The 19143-nt window shown below is 31.8% G+C and overlaps 1 protein-coding gene and 1 long non-coding RNA gene across 4 annotated transcripts in view; one reads left to right on the top strand and one right to left on the bottom strand.

Annotated features, from left to right (window-relative positions):
• Nucleotides 1–1243: 1243 nt before the first annotated feature.
• LOC126737095 (uncharacterized) lies at nucleotides 1244–16039 on the top strand. Of its 2 annotated transcripts, none has more exons than XR_007660877.1 (4): nucleotides 1244–1526; nucleotides 11181–11280; nucleotides 11409–14796; nucleotides 15773–16039. It is a non-coding gene; the product is annotated as an uncharacterized LOC126737095 (long non-coding RNA). The 2 variants fall into 2 exon arrangements; XR_007660878.1 differs by lacking the exon at nucleotides 1244–1526 and having other exon boundaries at nucleotides 11409–13226; nucleotides 14208–14796.
• The window catches only part of LOC126737092 (protein smoothened), a 51051-nt gene continuing 41760 nt past the window's right edge, over nucleotides 9853–19143 (bottom strand). For both annotated transcript variants that reach the window (XM_050441805.1, XM_050441806.1), the window contains one exon: nucleotides 9853–14421. In XM_050441805.1, coding sequence (XP_050297762.1) covers nucleotides 13905–14421 — 517 coding nt within the window. In that variant the 3' untranslated portion in view covers nucleotides 9853–13904. The remainder of the gene's footprint in view (nucleotides 14422–19143) is intronic.

Here is a 19143-nt window from a genome sequence, read left to right as displayed (position 1 = left end):
TTTATTGCAAAAAACGCGGAAGAGTTTTGTTCGTGAGGTTCAAAACAAATTAAAAAAAAAATATTTTTTTTTCGACTGACAGCAAGTACGTTAACAAATGAGCTGGTTAAACTTAAAGATATTCTAATTTATAATTAAAAAGTGCTTAATAACTAAATCTTATCTGTGCAACCAATGCATCCGCCTACGTCTGGTTTATACAAAGTATTTATTATATACAGAGGGTATAACTCAAGTGACAATGCTAATCGACGCGTCCGAAAAATAAAATAAAAAGAAAACGCCTGAATTTTAAATGAAACTTCTGTTCGTCGTGAATGCACTATATAGCTCAAAAATATAATAACTATAGTAAACGACTCGCAGCAAATCATTTACAATATTTATTGTAAATGAGTATACATGAGTACAATATTTATTGTAAATGAGTAACCTATTTTGTAGTAGAATGATAAGGACTTGTCTTAACCTAAATTGAATATACTAGTTTAAAAAAATTAACTATTTAAAAGAGGTGGTTTGGCTTTTTTTTTGTACCGTATCTGCTAATTGACTCGAGAGCTATTTATTTACCGAAAAAGGCTTTTAAGCCAGATCCCAAGGGCCGTTTAATCACCGGATTGGTGTTTAGTTTTGGATGCCGTTTTCTATTTTCTTTTCTAAAACACTATTCGGCAGACTTAGCAGATATAAGCTATTGTTTTGAATAGGAAAATAGCCGATGGATGTGCAGTGGCAAAACCATTTGACGAAGACCATAGCTCATTTAGAGATCTTCGATCGTAGAGGCATGTTAGTTTACATCACTAATTAAAGGAATGTGTCGCATATAAAAACATAAAGTTTAATTTTAATCAAGTTGTATTCTTTTCTTAAAGAACACCCTATAAATGGAAATCTCATTGTGAACATACAAAAAATTAAACAAGAATATAGTTTAAAAGAACAATCGTTCGATATTATTTTGGATCCGCTTTTTAATAATGTAGATGGAGGTGATAGTGAATGAAATGTTACAGAGCCGGTTTTTTAAAACTCTGAGATTAAAAAAAATTTATATAGAAAGTTCTTATTTTTAGCATTTCTTGTCTTTTTTCTTGACGCCTAAAAAATTAGGATTTTCAAAAAGAATAAATATTATAAAACCTTTATTTTCTTTTGAGTTCAACATGAAATTACAATAATGCATAGAACACCTTTATTTTATATTAAAAATGTAATGCTAAGCAATTCAAAAATAAGCTAATATAATTGAATTTTATTTACTAGTTTTATCTAGTCTAATTTATCTAGTTTAATCTTATATTTATTTTAGGATGCTAAAAGTTAACTAGCAGTTACGCAAATTTGTAAATTTTAGGGCTAAAAGAGGCCGAGGGTATACTCAGTAAACACATGGGAATTAAACAAAATTGTATCAAGTTTATAGCTTATGTCCATGTTGCACATTGAGACTCTTATTTTTTCGTCAGTGCATATTATCGGCCACTTGGATATGAATAAATATCCAAGAAAACACATCAAAAGTAAGTATTGATGTAAGAATAATAACTATACGTAAAAATTGTACATCATTGCTGGTACGTCAACCGATTAAATTTTTTTGACACTGTTGAACAGACATTTTAATGGTTAAATGAAATTTAATCTGACAAATGATTTCCCGCCTTAATTTGGCTACACCTTTCTACCATTTTGATTGATCCAATTGGGCACGTCAAACCGTCAGGTTAGTTCCAAGAGTTTCCGTTGCCAAGCGAGAGGACGGTAGCTGATTTGTCAGAAGAATTTGTATCAGTTTGTATGCAACCACCACTTCTCTATAATTATATTTGTGTTTTGTATCAAAGTGAGGGGCGGCGTAGTCCTGCTCATTTGCCGCTTTTCCGATGTCTAATCCGCTCTCGTGATTGGTCACTTTTAGCATCTTAGAAAAGTACTTAAAACAAAAACCTCACATCAGAATGAGTTGAAAATTGGTCAAAGTGTTTCTTATTCGATTCCGCTCAGATTCACTATTTTGTTTGGCGATCCGTTATAATTTACATTTTGTGATTTGCTATTATTGGCTTCACTCGTCAGCTGTTCAGGCTGGCTTGCATCTTGGTCGGGCGTTTTTACGTCGTTGCCAGTTTTACCGATGGTATTTTATTTACAGTTTATTAAGTACTTTTTTAAGATGCTAAAAGTGACCAATCACGAGAGCGGATTAGATGTCGGAAAAGCGGCAAATGAGCAGGACTACGACGCCTTAACTGAAGGTGAGGAGACAAAACTTTGTCAAATACTTCCGAGTCATCCTTCACCCAGTCGACACGTGGTCGTTCATTTTCCTTTCCTATCCTTCAGATTCCTTTCCTGAACCCTTTTCTACCCCTAGCCGTTTTCTATAACGTGCATTTAAGTATTAAATTTTGTGAAAGTTATCGATTCGGAAAACAGGGTACTTACCCGACGGTTTTGCCGAATCTCCAAATCGTACTGGCAGATTGCCTAGTAGCAGAGCCAATAACCTAGCAAGCAAGCAAGCAGCAACTTTGTCAAATATAAAATTAAACGTACCTCTGTCACGAACTTATAAATATACCTGGACTGCCAATTCAATGAAAAGTAAATGACCACCATAGAACAATATAATAAGGGGAAACCACTATAGGTTTGTTCTCACTGCAAATTTCTTACAAGTTTGAAACTGTTTCCAAACTATTCTTGATGCGCATATGTAAAACAACTTCTACCATTGTATTACAACTTCTGATCGATTTGAAACCGTTTGTGCGAACATCAAATACGGGTTGAGTGGAGAAGAAAAATAACCTCACTTTTTTATCCCAGTGGGAAATGGGAAAATACATAAAACATAAACAAAACAAAAATTATACTACAACCTTGAAATAGCTGTATATTATTAATAGAGTTTAAGATTGTGTGATTATTTGCTACTTCAAGACTTACTCTAAAATGCTCGAGAAATTCTATTCTATTAAATTGGGAGACAGTTTCATGAAAATAGTTTTGACTTTTGGGCTTTATCCGTTCTTCAATTAAATCTTCTTTAAAAGTTTGTGTCGGAATCAACATAATTCTGATCAGATTCTTCCGACGATTCAAAAGCACTTGTTTCCTTAATGTTTATGTTTACACTAATCCAAAAATATAAAATACAATTTTCAAAACGAATATCAAGGACTATACAAAACGACAAAATACAAACAACAATTTAGAGGTTATGTTCATATTCCGAAGATCGGCGTTGACTGGCTACACGAATTCTCTGACACTTTGCTTGAAATAAATCCGAAAACAAGTCTGACTATCAGATGACGATCAGAAATTTGTGTAAGAACATCAAACTTTTCATTTGAAACCGATCAGAAGTTCCTGTGCGAACGCATTTTACTCTATTGCGCATGTGTATTTGTCGAAAACTTCTTTCTTACTGCTGTGAGAAGATGCTAACCTTATGATGGTGATGACCACTACTAGGCGGCCGCCATTTTGTGTGATTGTATCCCTTCGATGTTGGTCACTCTGAAAAATTTTAGTTGTGCCAACTGTAGGGAAACAAAACAATTAAAGTTTTTTAGAGGTTATGTTTACAAAAATACAAAATAGAAAGTTACATATAGGTAAGAATTTAAGATAGTTGCGTAAGATCTGTGATTTTTCTAGTACTTCTTTAATCATTTCGTTAAAATTTATAAAAGAAAGTAATCCTGACCTAAAATGAGACAAAGTTTCAATCAACTTGGAATAGATGCATGCACTTTAAAATATTAAATTTGTTTTATTATTCTGATAATCTTGAATCTTATAAATCCTAATACCATGAAAATCATGATATTCATTTAAATTTTTGCTTGTATTTACTTAACAAATTCCGTTAAAAACACATATTTTTTTCTATTTTTACTATTACGAGTTTTAGTTTTCTTCCATGTACAGTGTTTCCACATTAATAGGTGTGTACAACCATCTATAAAAATTAAAATATAGATGATTTTATGAGGGTTTGTAATTATAAAGGGTTTATATAGTAAAAATATATTATTCTGTCAACAACTCAATATATTATTCGATTATAAACAACACAGACGGACAAATCAAAATAATTCGGTTTCGAGAAACTGAACCAAATACCTTTAAATAAAGATGGTGATACATTATTTACGTATTAAATAAGGAGAAAAATAGATCTCCTGCTTCAGACGATATACCCAAGCGTCGTTTACAAATCGCCGAAAACTAGGCAATCCGCTATACTCACACGTCAAACGTCAGCATCGTCAACTTCATTACCGTTATTTAATATATTTTGTGTTGGCAACACTAAAAATTTTCAGAGTGACCAACATTAAAAAGACACAACCACTATAAAAATGGCGGCCACCATGCAGTGGTCATTTTTGGGTATTACGATACCCAAAAATGAAAAACACGGTTGGCAACACTAAATATATTAAATAACGGTAATGAAGTTGATATTTGACGTGTGAGTATAGCGGATTGCCTAGTTTTTGACGATTTGTAAACGACGCTTGGGTATATCGTCTGGAACAGGCGATGTATCTTTCTCCTTATTTAATACGTAAATAATGTATCACCATCTTTATTTAAAGGTATTTGGTTCAGTTTCTCAAAACCGAATTATTGTGAATTGTCCGTCTGTGTTGTTTATAATAGAATAATATTATTGAGTTGTTGACAGAATAATATATTTTTTCTATATAAACCCTTTATAATTACAAACCCTCATAAAATCATCTATATTTTGATTCTTATAATAATATATGGTTGTACCTATTAATGTGGAAACACTGTACAAGGAAGGAAAGTAAAACTTAGAAAACTAAGGAAAGTATACTTAGTAATAGTAAAAATAGAAAGAAAATAAGTATTTTTAACTGAATTTGTTAAGTAAATACAAGCAAAAATTTAAATGAATATCATGATTTTCATGGTATTAGGATTTATTCTCATTTTAGGTTAGGATTACTTTCTTTCATAAATTTTAACGAAATTCTTAAAGAAGTACCAGGAAAATCACAGATCTAACGCAACTATCTTAAATTCTTACCTATATGTAACTTTCTATTTTGTATTTTTGTAAACATAACCTCTCAAAAACTTTAATTGTTTTGTTTCCCTACAGTTGGCACAATTAAAATTTGTCAGAGTGACCAACATCGAAAGGACACAATCACGCAAAATGGCGGCCCCCTAGTAGTGGTCATTTACCTTTCATTGAATTGGCAGTCCAGGTATATTTTTAAGTTCGTGGGCCATATGCATTAGCAGTCCAGGTATATTTATAAGTTCGTGACCTGTACATCTAGATTGACGTGTTTTTTTTTAAATATTTTTTTTTAAAGAATTTATTAGTGATTCGTTTTGAAATGAAAGTACTGTATATTTATATTGAAAAAAAATATATTATTTTTTATAAAGGATCTTAATTTATTTGTAAAATGCAATGTAATAATAAGTGCATTGCATTTTTAATTTGTCTCAAGATAGGTTCAAAATATGTATTTATTTTTTAGGATTATTCATATCCCGTTTTTTCATTCCATATTGTAGTTTTTAAGTTTTCGGTGTGTGATATTTACATACAGTGCATCCGTAAAGTAGCGGATAAATTCAATAAAAATTAAATGGATGGTTTCTGGAAAAAATTCCCGAACCCGTCGATTTTAATATTTGGTTTAGTGTTTTTCTACGTGGAAATGAGATATACAGGGTGACTCAAAAAAAAAGATATGACATCAACACAGCATAAAGAAACCAGCAGTCGCACTCCGCTCGAAAATGTAAGCGAACTAATAGCATCCTTAGCCATGCCGCAGCCATGTTCTCCGGATGCCGAGCTCACTGTTTATCGAACTGTGTTCATAGGTGTATCGCCTAGTTCAGCGCCGTACTTAGTGACTATTTTGATAGCGTTTTTACAAAGCGTAGCGTTTTCTATAAAAACTTTTGTGTGTTTGTTTTGTGATTTTGATTAAAATTACTCAAAGAATGGTCTCTTAAATTTATGGTACATACCACGATACACTCACAACGGTATGTTCTTGCGCATCCGCCCGGCCGTCGCGTGACGTAATGCGGCAGACAAGGTTCTCAGGCGCGATGCATAATTAGATGGTATATTTGATATTTCTGCAATTTTTTGAAGGATACTAGATATTTTTGGTACATAATAATTAGTATTTAATAGTTATTAAATTAATTAATACATAATATTATTAATTAGTAGGTACACATTATTTATTGTTTGCCAATTATACAAGTTCAAACGCCTTGTGCTTTTATATTAATGAGAAATAAGTATATACCACAGATATATTTAGTTTATTGTTTTAGTTGAATTAATAACAGGGAAATCAGGTCAAAATTTTTGCCTTTATTTTAGTTGCCTTTATTTAATGTTGGCACGGAATTGTACTTTAAATGGTGTGCATTTTTGGGTGTGTAATTTAATAGCTTTTCTCTCAGAGGTATTTCAAAGCAGTCTTCTTTAAAATGGACTGAACATATTCGTGCTAAAATGTTAAATTAAATATTAATTTAAGAGTAAACAGTGCGTCCAAAAAGTTATGTCTAAATTCATTTAAAATTCAGGATTGTGTACGAAAAAAAAAACGCTCGGACACGTCGATTTTTGTTTTTGGTTGAGCATTATTTGCAATAAAAACTTTGTATACAGGGTGTCTCATGTAGCCGTGGTCAATACCAACTTTCTTATTTTAAACAGAACACCCTATATGTAATAAAATGTTTGGATTCTACACAAAATTATAAACATTTTGGTGTATCACATGCCCTAGTTTTATTTAACTGTTTTTAAATACAGGGTGTGGAAAGAAACACTTTTTATAATTTTAAGAGACTCTACTACCAATACCATTAAAGATAGAGAAAAAAGCTTTTACTTTCCTATCTTAACATTTTAATACCTATCTCTTGAGATACATGCTAAATATGACACCTCTCAATATTTTTGACAGATTTTGCTGACAAGTTTCATATTTGACATATATCTCAAAAGATAGATATCAAAAAGTTAAGATGGGAAAGAGAAATCCGTTTTTCTCTATTTTTAAGGGTATTGGTTTTAGAGCTTCTTAAAGTCAAAAAGTATTTTTTTCAACACCCTGTATTTAAAAACAGTTGAATACAACTAGGGCATGTGATGCACCAAAATGTTTATAATATTGTGTAGAATCCAAAAATGTTATCACATACAGGGTACTCTATTTAAAATAAGAAAGTTGGTATTGACCACGGCTACATGAGACAAAGTTTTTATTGCAAAAAATTAGGAAATCTAAAATATTTTATATTGGTTCCTTTTGTAACTCGACTGTAGTTTTTACATGTAGCCACGGCACAACTAGACATTTTGATAAAACAAAAAACAACTTAATAAAATAATGCTTATCTAATTTTAAATTCACTTCTAATATAAATAAATAATAATACACAATAACTACGTAACACGTAAATAAATAAAACTCGCCAGCTTCCAAAAATTTCAGAAAAGCTATACAAACAACGCCATAAAATAAACCGAGAAAGTGATAGGAATTGGACGGTAATTAGACGCTGCCTGCCAGACTACGTCATTGCGCGAAATGAACCAATTGGTGTTGTATGTGTGTAAAACGAGGAACATACCGTCGTGAGTGTATCGTGGTATATTTTATATCGTGGTATATTTTACATACCTAATTAACTTTCTGCACGTATTCTTCTATATCGTCGTTGTTAGATGTAGAAATGCGATGTTTATTTTTGTTTAAATATTTTGTTAATGTATGAACTTTATTAATATTAAAAAATCAATATTTGTACTATGTAGGTATTTTTATTTTACAAGATAATAATATCTAAAAAAATGTTTAAGTCCGGCTCTAGCCAAGGCAAAAGCCGCGTGGACTGTAGCGAGTGTCAGCGGCATCCCTACTATCAGCAAATATGCCGCGCCTGCGTTAGTACACATGCACCGAACTCGCTTATTCAAGCCAATGTATTTTTATTGAAGTGCGACTGCTGGTTTCTTTATGCTGTGACATCAATATGTTTTTTAAATGGCAACCACCAGTTTTTAATGCAGAATCAGAAAGAACGTATTTTTTTACAAAGGATATGGTACAAATGAATAGTGGTTACATAAGCAAGTTTGAACGAAAAATTATGATAAAATGTAATGAAATACCTATCTAATTTAAATGTTGAGAAAAGACGAATTGAGCACCGCTAACAATCTGAAAATAACCAAGGCGATTTAAAAATTCTTTTTGAACGTTGTCAATGACATCTGGAGTAATATTTCTAATTTCCTGGCGTATTTGTTCTTTTAAATCTTTTAAACTCGCTGGTTTAGTGACATACACTTTACTCTTTAAGTATACCCATAAAAAGTAATCGAGGGGAGTTTCATTGAACCCTCGTCTGCCTATCCATTGATTTGGAAAAACTTCATCTAGATAATTGCGAACGGATAAGCATAGTGTGCTGGGGCTCCATCTTGCTGAACAAAACGATCACGTTGGTGCATGTCGAGTTCTTCCAAATCCGGATACAAAGTTATCAGGGCGAGGATAAGATCATTACCAGTGAGAGTGTCATCAAAAAAGTAAGCTACTAAAACTCTTCCTTCCACCATAACGCACTACACATTGATTTTTTGAGGCTGTTGTCTATGACGTTCTGTGAATCAATGAGGGTTTTCGATGGCCCAGTATCGACAATTCTGTCTGTTCACATGGCCGTTTAGAGTAAACGTTGCTTCGTCAGAAAATATTACCCGTTTTACAAAATTATTATTATTATTATATAATTGCTGCATTTGCTCACAAAATTCATTTCGGCGATCAAAATCATTTTCCGATAGCTCTTGAAGTATGAATATTTTATAAAGGTGGAACTTTGCTTTTTTCGTAAGTAGATCACGATAAATTAACATTAGAAGCCGTGCTTGTGGCTTTGGGATTATCTTGGACCGTTAAGCTCATCTTCTTCAGTTATTGAACCCCGACCAGCTTATTGAGTATCCCGAACATACCCGAATTCACGAAACTTTGCTCCAACTCTGCTTACCATGCTTAGGCTGTCAGGCGACCGATTAGGATAAGTTGCATTTAACAACTGAACCACCTCCTTTTAAATACGCGACATATCTCGGTTCGGTTAATTTTCTCATATTTCATACAATAACAGTAGGTAATAAAGTGTAGTTACTAATAAAACGCAGGACACTGCTTTCGCCTCTGAAAAAGAATAAACACCACTTGCAAATGTAAAAATACTTTAAATACTTGCACCAAAATTCATTCACTTTTTGATACTGACAACAACAACTAAAAAACCAAAATACCAACATTTAATTTAGATAGGTACTTAGATGTAAACACTATTCATTCGTACCATATCCTTTGTAAAAAAATGCGTTCTCTCCGATTCTGCATTAAAAAATTGTGGTTTCCATTTAAAAAACTTATTGATGACGTCATATCTTTTTTTTGAGTCACCCTGTATACTTAATTTCCACATTAAAAAAAAAACACTAAACCCAATAATAAAATCGATGGGTTCGGGCATTTTTTTCTAGAAACGGTTCATTTCATTTTTATTGAATTTATCCGCTAGTTTACGGATGCGCTGTATATCCACCAATAGGCAAATAAATTTTATCAATATTAATCGTAAAAGGATGCTGGCTACGTTAATGGTGGTAAAGGTTTTTGCTAAGTGTTTTGAATTATTCAAACTACACAACTAATTTCAAACTTAATACTTTTCTCGATTAACCATAAATTAAAATACACTTGCGTAAAGAAAACTACTAAATCAATTTTACACAACAGTAAATTTTATTTTTTATCAAAACTGTCGATTTACAAAATTATATATACAACCTGTACAACCTGTAACTATATAAAATTGGTGTAAAAATATAAAAATAGGTATTACAATAAATATATGCTATTAATTTAGATTATATGTCATTCTAAAGCTATGGAGTATTATGAGGTTCATAAAATAAACACTGGAAAGTATTTTAAGCTTACATTTCAAAAACTTATTTAGATATTAAGTAGCATACTTACATATTACGCTAAAGGAACTCTTTAAATAATCCAATAATATTAAAAATACTTTCCTAAAAGATAAAATAGCCTTTTGTTATTTACATTACAAATTAAGAAATAAATACTCTACAAGTGTCATCTGGTCTAAATGGCGTTAAACCCTTCTGGTTAAGTACCATAGAGCATCGCCCAGATATGCATTTACTGCCCTTATGAAAAACTCCCCAAAAAAAAACAATACATAGCATCTATAATCTGCAGTTTTTTTTATTGTTCGTTGTGGTTAGATGCGGCTTTGGTGCTACGTAAAACTTTTAAAATTATTATTACGCAAAATATTTAAAATTATAGATTGACAATGTCTCACAGATCGTTAAGAATTATTCATATAGACAATTTGGCGTCAAATAGGACAATAAATAAGAATGAAGATGAAGTAAATAATAAACTAAGTAGTGAGCAAAAAGGTAATTTGTAGTATAACCTCAAAACGTTACTACAGAAAAGTTTGTTATAATTATTCAAAAGCCTCTTATTATATTATTCTATAGCCTATTCAGATTTCATTAACCTATCCCAAAACTTACACCTAATGTGTAAACAAAAGTCCAAATACCTTTCTAAGAATTTCCTTGCCTACAAGAAGTAGACATAAGCATGCTAATTATTATTGCTTTCAATATTTATTGATCAATAGGAACCAGGGCATCTGTTTTTTATGAAAATGTAAGTTTTCCTTTATGTAACACTTGTATTATAAATAAGTAACTAAAATAGTAATTTATATAATAAATGCGAAAAGTTGCCTTTTTTTAACGAAACAAATAGGGAATATAGATTTTTTTCTTTTACACATATATATATATATATACCTATATATGCATATATAAACAAAATTCTATTTTGGAAAATCCTAATTCTTTAAATAATTTTGTTTTAAATAGTAATTAAATACAAATAAGCAAGAAATCTACAATATGAATTTCACCATCGAATTAAGGTAATTATAAAACAACTATAGTAAAATACCCAACAAATCACTATATCTATTTGAAATAAATTTTATTGTTACATAATAATTTTCAGATATAGAAACATTTGATTTTTCCAGTTGTGACCTGCATTACTTCAACAAAATTTCTGGATATCAGTACTGTCACCGATTTAGGTTACTCTACTACATTAAGTAAGTATAAATTATTCATTTTAGCAAGGTCTTAACATACATTCATAAGCCAAGTTCAAAATAATAGATAATATTAAGTTAATAAAAAGTATCTTTGCAATTAGAGAGTCCATGTTTTGTTTTTACAGGCAATTGAGAAGAAATTCCTATTCTTGATATGCCGATAGATATTGTTGATGACCTTTATGATGGGAGATACTACAGATCAATTATCGAGTGCGAAACCTACGATGACTTCTACTTCTTGTGAAGAAAGTAACTAAGAAAACTTTTTTACTGTCTGCCCATTAATAAAGTTTATTTTTGCAGAAGCTACTGATGGTCAAGTGCCAAATATTCATGACATTTAATGAATATTCTGCAAAAACCCTACGAAGTATTAGACATCCCCGTTGAGCATGCTTTTACTACAGAATCCCTGCAACCAGTAAATGAAATGCAGACCAAAAATTATGCCGACGTAGGACTTTGTACTGACCATAGTGACATAGAAAATGATCTCTTTCTGAGTCAGATGCTGAAGATAATTATATTAAGAATCAGAACGAAAATATTCATGATGTTTTCAATGAAAATCGGAGCAGCATAAACATTAAAAAGGGAAAAAAGAGAGTAAAGAATGATTCAGAATATAAAAACAAATGTAAGACAACAAGCAGGAACTTGTGGAAAAGTATATATCTCTAGTAGAAAAACATCAGTTCGTGCTAGACAACTAAAGGCAAAATGCAAAGAAACCCGTAAGCTTAAATGTTTGGGTTATTTTCGAAGTTATTTTCGAGAAAGAGCGTATAATATTTTAAAAGTAATTTTGGAATAACGATATTGTTTACGATAGAAAGAGACCGTTTATAGCAGCTTGTATAGAAGAAACCCAGGTACAGTCAGTGACAGCGGTCCGAAATGGAGCTAGAGAAGGTAAAAGAGCTGCTACATACTTCTATTCTTTAACTTGAAACCCCATTTAGAAGAATTTAAAAAAAATCCCTGAAATTTTGGACATATCTCAAAATTTTGCAGATTATCCCTTCGAAAAACCATTGCAGGTTGGAAAGGTCATAGGTCTCAGAATAAAGTACCGGATGAAATTCGACAAAATAACATGAATGTGACCTAAATGTGATTAAAATACACCCACTTTACTCTGACCAGTGTATAGCGGAAAAATTCCCGCTTGGCCAAATTGGAAAGTTGTGGCTTTATAGAATTATATATTCTCAGTTTAGCCTAATATTTAAAACACCTGTGATGCCTATTAGTAACAAAGAGCTGCTAAAAATACGAAAAACAAAAAAGTTATTACGATTGATCATGAAAAATGTTTGCCAATTTCATTCCTCAAAAATGCACAAAGCTTCTACTCCCTTAAACATTGAACCTTACAATTCATAGCTCAACCATTAATAACACCCTTTGTATGATGTGGGATGAGACTGTTTCTGCTAGATGTGGAAACGAAATTTCGTCTTTAATTTTATTTTAAAATGACTATTAATTTCCCCTCTAGATAATCAAATTGAAGAGTTGGCAATATGATCAGACAACTGTCCTTCCCAGAATAGGAATTTAATGACTGTGATGTGTTATCTTTACATTGTTTCTATTTGCCCAAAGCTTAAAATCATCAACCATAAACACCTACTAAGAGGGCACATACATCTTAAAGCAGATACTGACATTGTATTAATTGAGAGGCAAAAAAAGGAAGCTGCTTTTGATAGATAACCACTCCAAGGGCAACTTGTAAGAATTAGCTCTCGAAAGTTCTCTGTAATTAATATGGGTACAAATGATTTCTTGGACTCGGAGTTTTGTATTATTTTATATTATTATATTATTATAGAATTTCTATAACCATGTTACATAAGCAGCCTGATAGGTAAAAACGAACACCACACTCTAAAATGGCCTTCCCCCAAAAGCATTCAACTCGTGTTCGCACTAAGGTGAGAAGATTTTTTAGCATTAATTTAAATAATTAAATAATATTTTTACCAGAATATCAGTAAAGAGACATCCATAATTACTTGCATTTATTAGTTTATCAACATTGTTATTAATATTGATGATTAGTTTTTATATGCATTATTGTGTAAATTACTGATTATAGATTTCATATATTTTTATTGACATATTTTTTATGGGGTTAGTTCTTATTGTATCAGATTTTGCTCCCTGATTAAACGGAAATGATTTATCTTTATTTTAATTTGCAAAGACCATATCAGGATATGGTTCTTTTTACAAAGAAGTGGTGTTTTTTTGCAAAGAAGAAAAATTAATTGTTGTTAACAAGAAGTATTTTGATTTTGGCTTAAGTTACAAACTTGGCTTGTATTTTTTGCGCCCTGATGGTAACTGAGCTTAAAGTTTACAAACTCTATTGTACTTTATCTACTACATAGTCTACTTCTCTGTGTGAGATAGAATTTTTTGATATATTGCTATTTTTTTTCGTCATGTTCTATAACTTTTATACCTCATCCAAATATTACAATCCCTTAAAAAATATGTTTATCACTTTTAAATTGTTTTTACTTTTCCACATATTGATTGCCATTTATCAAGGGTACTTACTGGCAAATGAATTAAGTACCTTAAAAATTACCTGTAAAAATTGCACATCAGTACTTGACTCCAGCCTCTCTATGTTTCTTCATAACAACCTTATTCTTTTCTACAATAAGCGTTTCCTCTTCGCTGTTTTCTGAACACTTTCTATTATCTCTTAACAGTCTATATTTCTCCTCACCAGTCCCATCATACTTATATTTCTCCTTCGACCTGGATATTTTCTCTAAATTTTTACTCGAATCCACATCGCTGCCATATTTGCTTGCTCTGCGGTACTTCTTGTTCTCCCTCGTCTTCGCTTGTTTACTCTTAGAGATTTTCTCCTCCTCATTGGCTTTATTGTTCATCTCTAGATCGAGATCATGCGCGTTCGCCTGGACGGCTACATCCATGGAAGTTTTGGACTGTCGTGAACCGCGATTTTTTTCAAATCCGACGCTTACAGTCGAATTGAGAGAGCTCTGGGCATTTTGCAACTGTTTGATCTCCGGGCAGCTGGAACTGTCGCTGTGGTGGCCTTTTTGATGGCGAGCCTCGCACGAACCCGAATCGGAGCTGTATTTTTTTCTGTAAATAAATTTAATAGAGAAAAGTGAAGTTTTGGCTCATAGTTTCGAAAAGTAAAGATAATGTTTAATGACAAATTTATTATGTTTTAGTATTACCACAGATTAAATATTAACAGATACGAAAGTAAAGCGAGATCGCCGATTTCAAAACATCTTTTAGTCACGCCTCTCCAGAAGCCGCCGGCGTCTTGTCGCAGAGTACAGGAGCCAGTCCTCGCGAGTGTGTATTGCGTCTAATTTCAAATCGCACATTTGTGCGTAGGCATGTAGCTATTTTATCAAAATGATTGTGCATAAATGTATTTAAGGTTCCAATAAAACTGATAAACGAAAGTCACTTTTTGGATTTTTAAGAAATTAGGCAAAAGACAAAGTAAGTTAAGAAATAATACATTTCATATTATTTTAATATAAAACCAAAGGCTACCACGAGAGTGTTTACGAAAAATAACCCGGATCAAATTTTGAAAATCTCCGGTAAGTCGGACCGAATAAAAAGAAAATAGAAACATTGGGTTTTAAGATGTGCTTTCGAGCGTTTAAACTAATAAATTATTAATTAAGTATTATTATTAAATCTCTTATTGCTTATTAAAATAATAAGCTTTAAATTCTTAACGTTTATTTAATCTTTCAGTATAAAATTAATAATAAAGACAATGAACCATCATGCTATCTTCTTTTTTGCAATTAGTGGGTTAATGAATGTTTTTTCTCCAGTGAGCCAGCTTTATTACCGTGGTTTTTCCTATATATATTTATATATTGTTATTGTTGTTAGTCCTTATACAGTGACCGCCTAAAGTTCCGCATAAATTCGATAAAAATTAGAGACATAATTTTTTGAGAAAACGCTCGGATCCGTCGATTTTTATTTTAAGTTGGGCATTATTTCACATACATTTTTGTATACAGGGTGGAACAAAAAAAGATATGATGTCATCGGTCATTTTTTTTAAATGGAATGCAATATTTTTTATTGCATTTATGAAATATAGGCTAAATTCCAAGCAAGTTTCGTATAACACACCTTATCTCAAAACTCAACTCTCAGAAAGAGAGTTTCAGAAATATTTACATTTAACCAACAAGAAAGCAAGTAAATACGTCTATTTACAAATTAAGATAAAATGGAGGATAAAATGTTATAAACTGTGAAAACTCTTATTAATGTATCAAATGTTCAAGCTGGGGATCATTTACTTCTTGGCAGAAAGCAAGACGGTTTACAAACTCATGTAAAACACTATCAAATATTTCGGGTGATATACGTCTAATTTCATATCTAATTCTACTTTTCAAATCTTCTACGTTGTTTGGCTTCTCAATATAAACTTACTACTTTTCAGGTACCCTCATAGAAAATAGTCGCAAGGATTTAGGTCTGGTGACCTGGCCGGCCACGCTATTGGCCCTCTTCGTTCTATTTATCTTCCTGGGAACACTGTCTGGTCTTGTTCGTCTGAGTATGGGGCAGCCAAAGGAGGGATAAGATCTTCTTGAAGAAAATTCAAATAGCGTTGTCCTGTTAAGTTTTCTTCGAAAAAGTATGGCCCTATTACTTTATTTTCCACGATACTTATTATTTAAATGTAATATATTTCTTATTCTTATTATTTAAATTTTATTATTTAAATATTATTTTGGACAGATATTTGAAAATTGTCAGTAGTGGCAAGATAAAGTATGCCTCACAAAGACAAAAGAGCAGAAGACGTGCTCGATTGCAATCAAGATAAATAGGTATTAAATAATTTTTACTTTTCAATATAATTATAGCTTTATTGTAGGTTTTGTTTTATATTTACCTATTCATACATCAGGGTTACAATAAATAAATACTGCAGTCCCTAAAAAAATATCTGAAAAAAGCTTGAAAGTGTAATTTTTTATTTTGAGGAAGATTTTTTTTGCACGCCGTTTTTTACCTTTGTGGCTTTAATTAAACGAAATATCCAACCCCTAAATATTAGAAAAATTATATTACAACAAGGAGTAGTGTCGTGTGATATCATTTCATCGACCTTTTTTCTCTTACATATACTATATTATAACAAAGATCAGTTTTGTATATTAACCATGACAGGTGTCATTAAAAAAGATTTTATATCAATGTTTTTTTAAAAGTCTTCGGCCTAGAGTGGCAATCTGTATATTTTAAAATGATTTCAAATGAGTCACCAACCATTTTTTTAAATACAAATATTTGTCCTGTTTTAAATGACATATAAGAGTATGCAGGGTATTTTACAAAAAACTGCTTGCTGCTGTTTGAATCCGTTAAAAATTTATTTTTAAGGTAGGTACGAGTTAATATTATTATTCAGTTACAGTTTTTTATAGCTATTTTTATTAGCAAAACCAATTAGATATATGTAACTTGGTTAAATATGTAGTTGGTTTTGCATGTATTTATTTTGTTTTTATATTTATTTTTAATTTGTGTATTTTGTTTTGTTCTTATATGTTTTTTTTATTAGCTTTGTCTACAAAATTTTGTAATTTTTTGACAACATGTGATTGATTGATTGGTTCAGAACTATTATATTTACTTGGTATATTATATTATTAAAGTATATTTGTAACATCATTTAGCTAATGTTGACAAATATAATTCAATCTAAAACTTTTTATAATCAGGAGCAAATTTTAAAGTAAATTTATATTTTTATAACGTTGTAGTTATGTTAAAAATATTATAGATATTAGACATTCTTTATACCTTTCTTTTAGTACATGGAGACGTTTTTTTTTAAATTTATATATTTTTAATAAATGTACTTTGTTTTATAGTGATGAGCATTAAAACCATATCACCTGATAGGGCAATACCAAGGTAGGGCTCCCCCCCTAGAAGACAAAATAAACGTCAATTTTCCTGGCAGATGTGTGAATTAAAAAGTGATACCTACTCTGCGCAAAATGAAGTGTTACAAACAAAATATATTTTCAGTCAGATATTTTGATTTAATAATTTTTTATCTATAATTAAATATTCTACAACATTCGATATAGTATACTGTTAGCGACTCAATACAATTGAAATCTCCCGCGAAACCGTCGCATCTCGTAGTTTCCGCTCCCGACGAGACAATCAGAGCCATCTAGGATTAAAACCGAATATAATTGGAAGAAAACAACATCTAGTTACGGACGACAGTACTTTTTCCAGTAAAGAGAATAAGAGAAATCTGCAATAGCATCAATTTATGCGGTCAATAGCGACAATTTCTATTGAATAGCAATACAACGAAGAACGTTCTAGCTGGGAAGGAAAGGCAGTGATAGCAAGTATGAGACAAGGATGGAAATAGAGTCGAGAGTCGCGTATTTTCTACGTATTTCGGGAGAATGGAATATTTGAATATATAAGCGGGATCGTGAGGCAGAGCAAGGCAATTCAGTTCGACGAGACAACGAATACAATTCAATTCAGTTCGGAGTTTAATACGAGCGAATATTTCAGGCGCCATAGGGTCTTATAGTTTAGTTGCGGCGACACGAGATTTAATTTACGTTTACTGCGCAACAATTGGAGACTGGAAATATTACTCTGTCAAATGGATATCAGGAAATTCTTTGAAAGAGGTGAGTCAAAACAAAACCAAATGAATGAAATCAAATATGATTATTTGATTTCTTTGTTCAAACTACTAAGTTAACGAATTCTGAATATCGCAATTTTACTTTTACTGATAGGAAGTCCGAAGAAAATGATATTTAAATGTGATGTATCATATAGATGATGATGATGTATTATAGGTATCTTGATCTTTATTTTCTGTATTTTCGTCCTATGCGCAAACACTGTAAGAGTACTTTTGTGTATCCATTTTTTAGGGACAACACGCGAAAAAAGAAAAAAAGGTTGCGAAAGTAGTAGTGGAAGCGATGAAAATGACAACCATGATAAAACTACTCATGTAATGCGAAGATCATTGCATGCTAACATTGGACAAGCGTCACATTCTCCAGCAGAACCTGTAAATATATCTGTTGCCGACTATACTTCTCCATCGACGTCCCAACAAACTCAACGTCAACATCAACGTCGATCCTGAAATTATAGCAGCAGCACAAGCAGACACATAGAAGTAATTTGCCATCAGACAATGATAACGAAAATATTGGTGGCGTTCCCTGATAATACCATACATTGATTCACTCATTTCATCATTGAATATTTGAATCTCCTAAAAAAAATACTTCAGCGTTTGCTTTAAGTAAGCTACATCCCTTATATATCACCAAGACCAAAACCAGCATTACAGACTTACACAATCATTCCAAGAATTTTATAACCTGGATATCACCGGAGAACTGAACCTTTGCCATAATTTATGGGTCAAGAAGGCTTTATCAGATGATCAATTAAGGGACATAGAAGTAGTTGATCTGTTCAATGAAGTCAACATTTTTTATTCTGCTGTCAGAAAGACATTGATTATTTTAAGCATAATCCCATGCACCACACCAACCGTAGAACAATCCTACAGTACGCTGCGAAGAGTTAAAACGTGGCTTAGAAGCACCATGGATGAAGAAAGGCTTACAGGTTTATGTCTGATTTAGAAAAAACGACGAGTTTCCAGATAAATGGATAGGGCGAAGAGGGCCTATAGAATGACCTGCTAGATGTCCTGATATAACGCCGTTAGACTTTTTTCTATGGGGTCATTTGAAATCTATTGTGTTTACTCCCCAACCTGAAAGTTTGGAT

This window comes from Anthonomus grandis, chromosome 6 (genome assembly GCF_022605725.1).
Source record: "Anthonomus grandis grandis chromosome 6, icAntGran1.3, whole genome shotgun sequence".
Lineage (NCBI taxonomy): Eukaryota > Metazoa > Arthropoda > Insecta > Coleoptera > Curculionidae > Anthonomus > Anthonomus grandis.
This window is presented reverse-complemented; position numbering and strand designations above follow the sequence as displayed.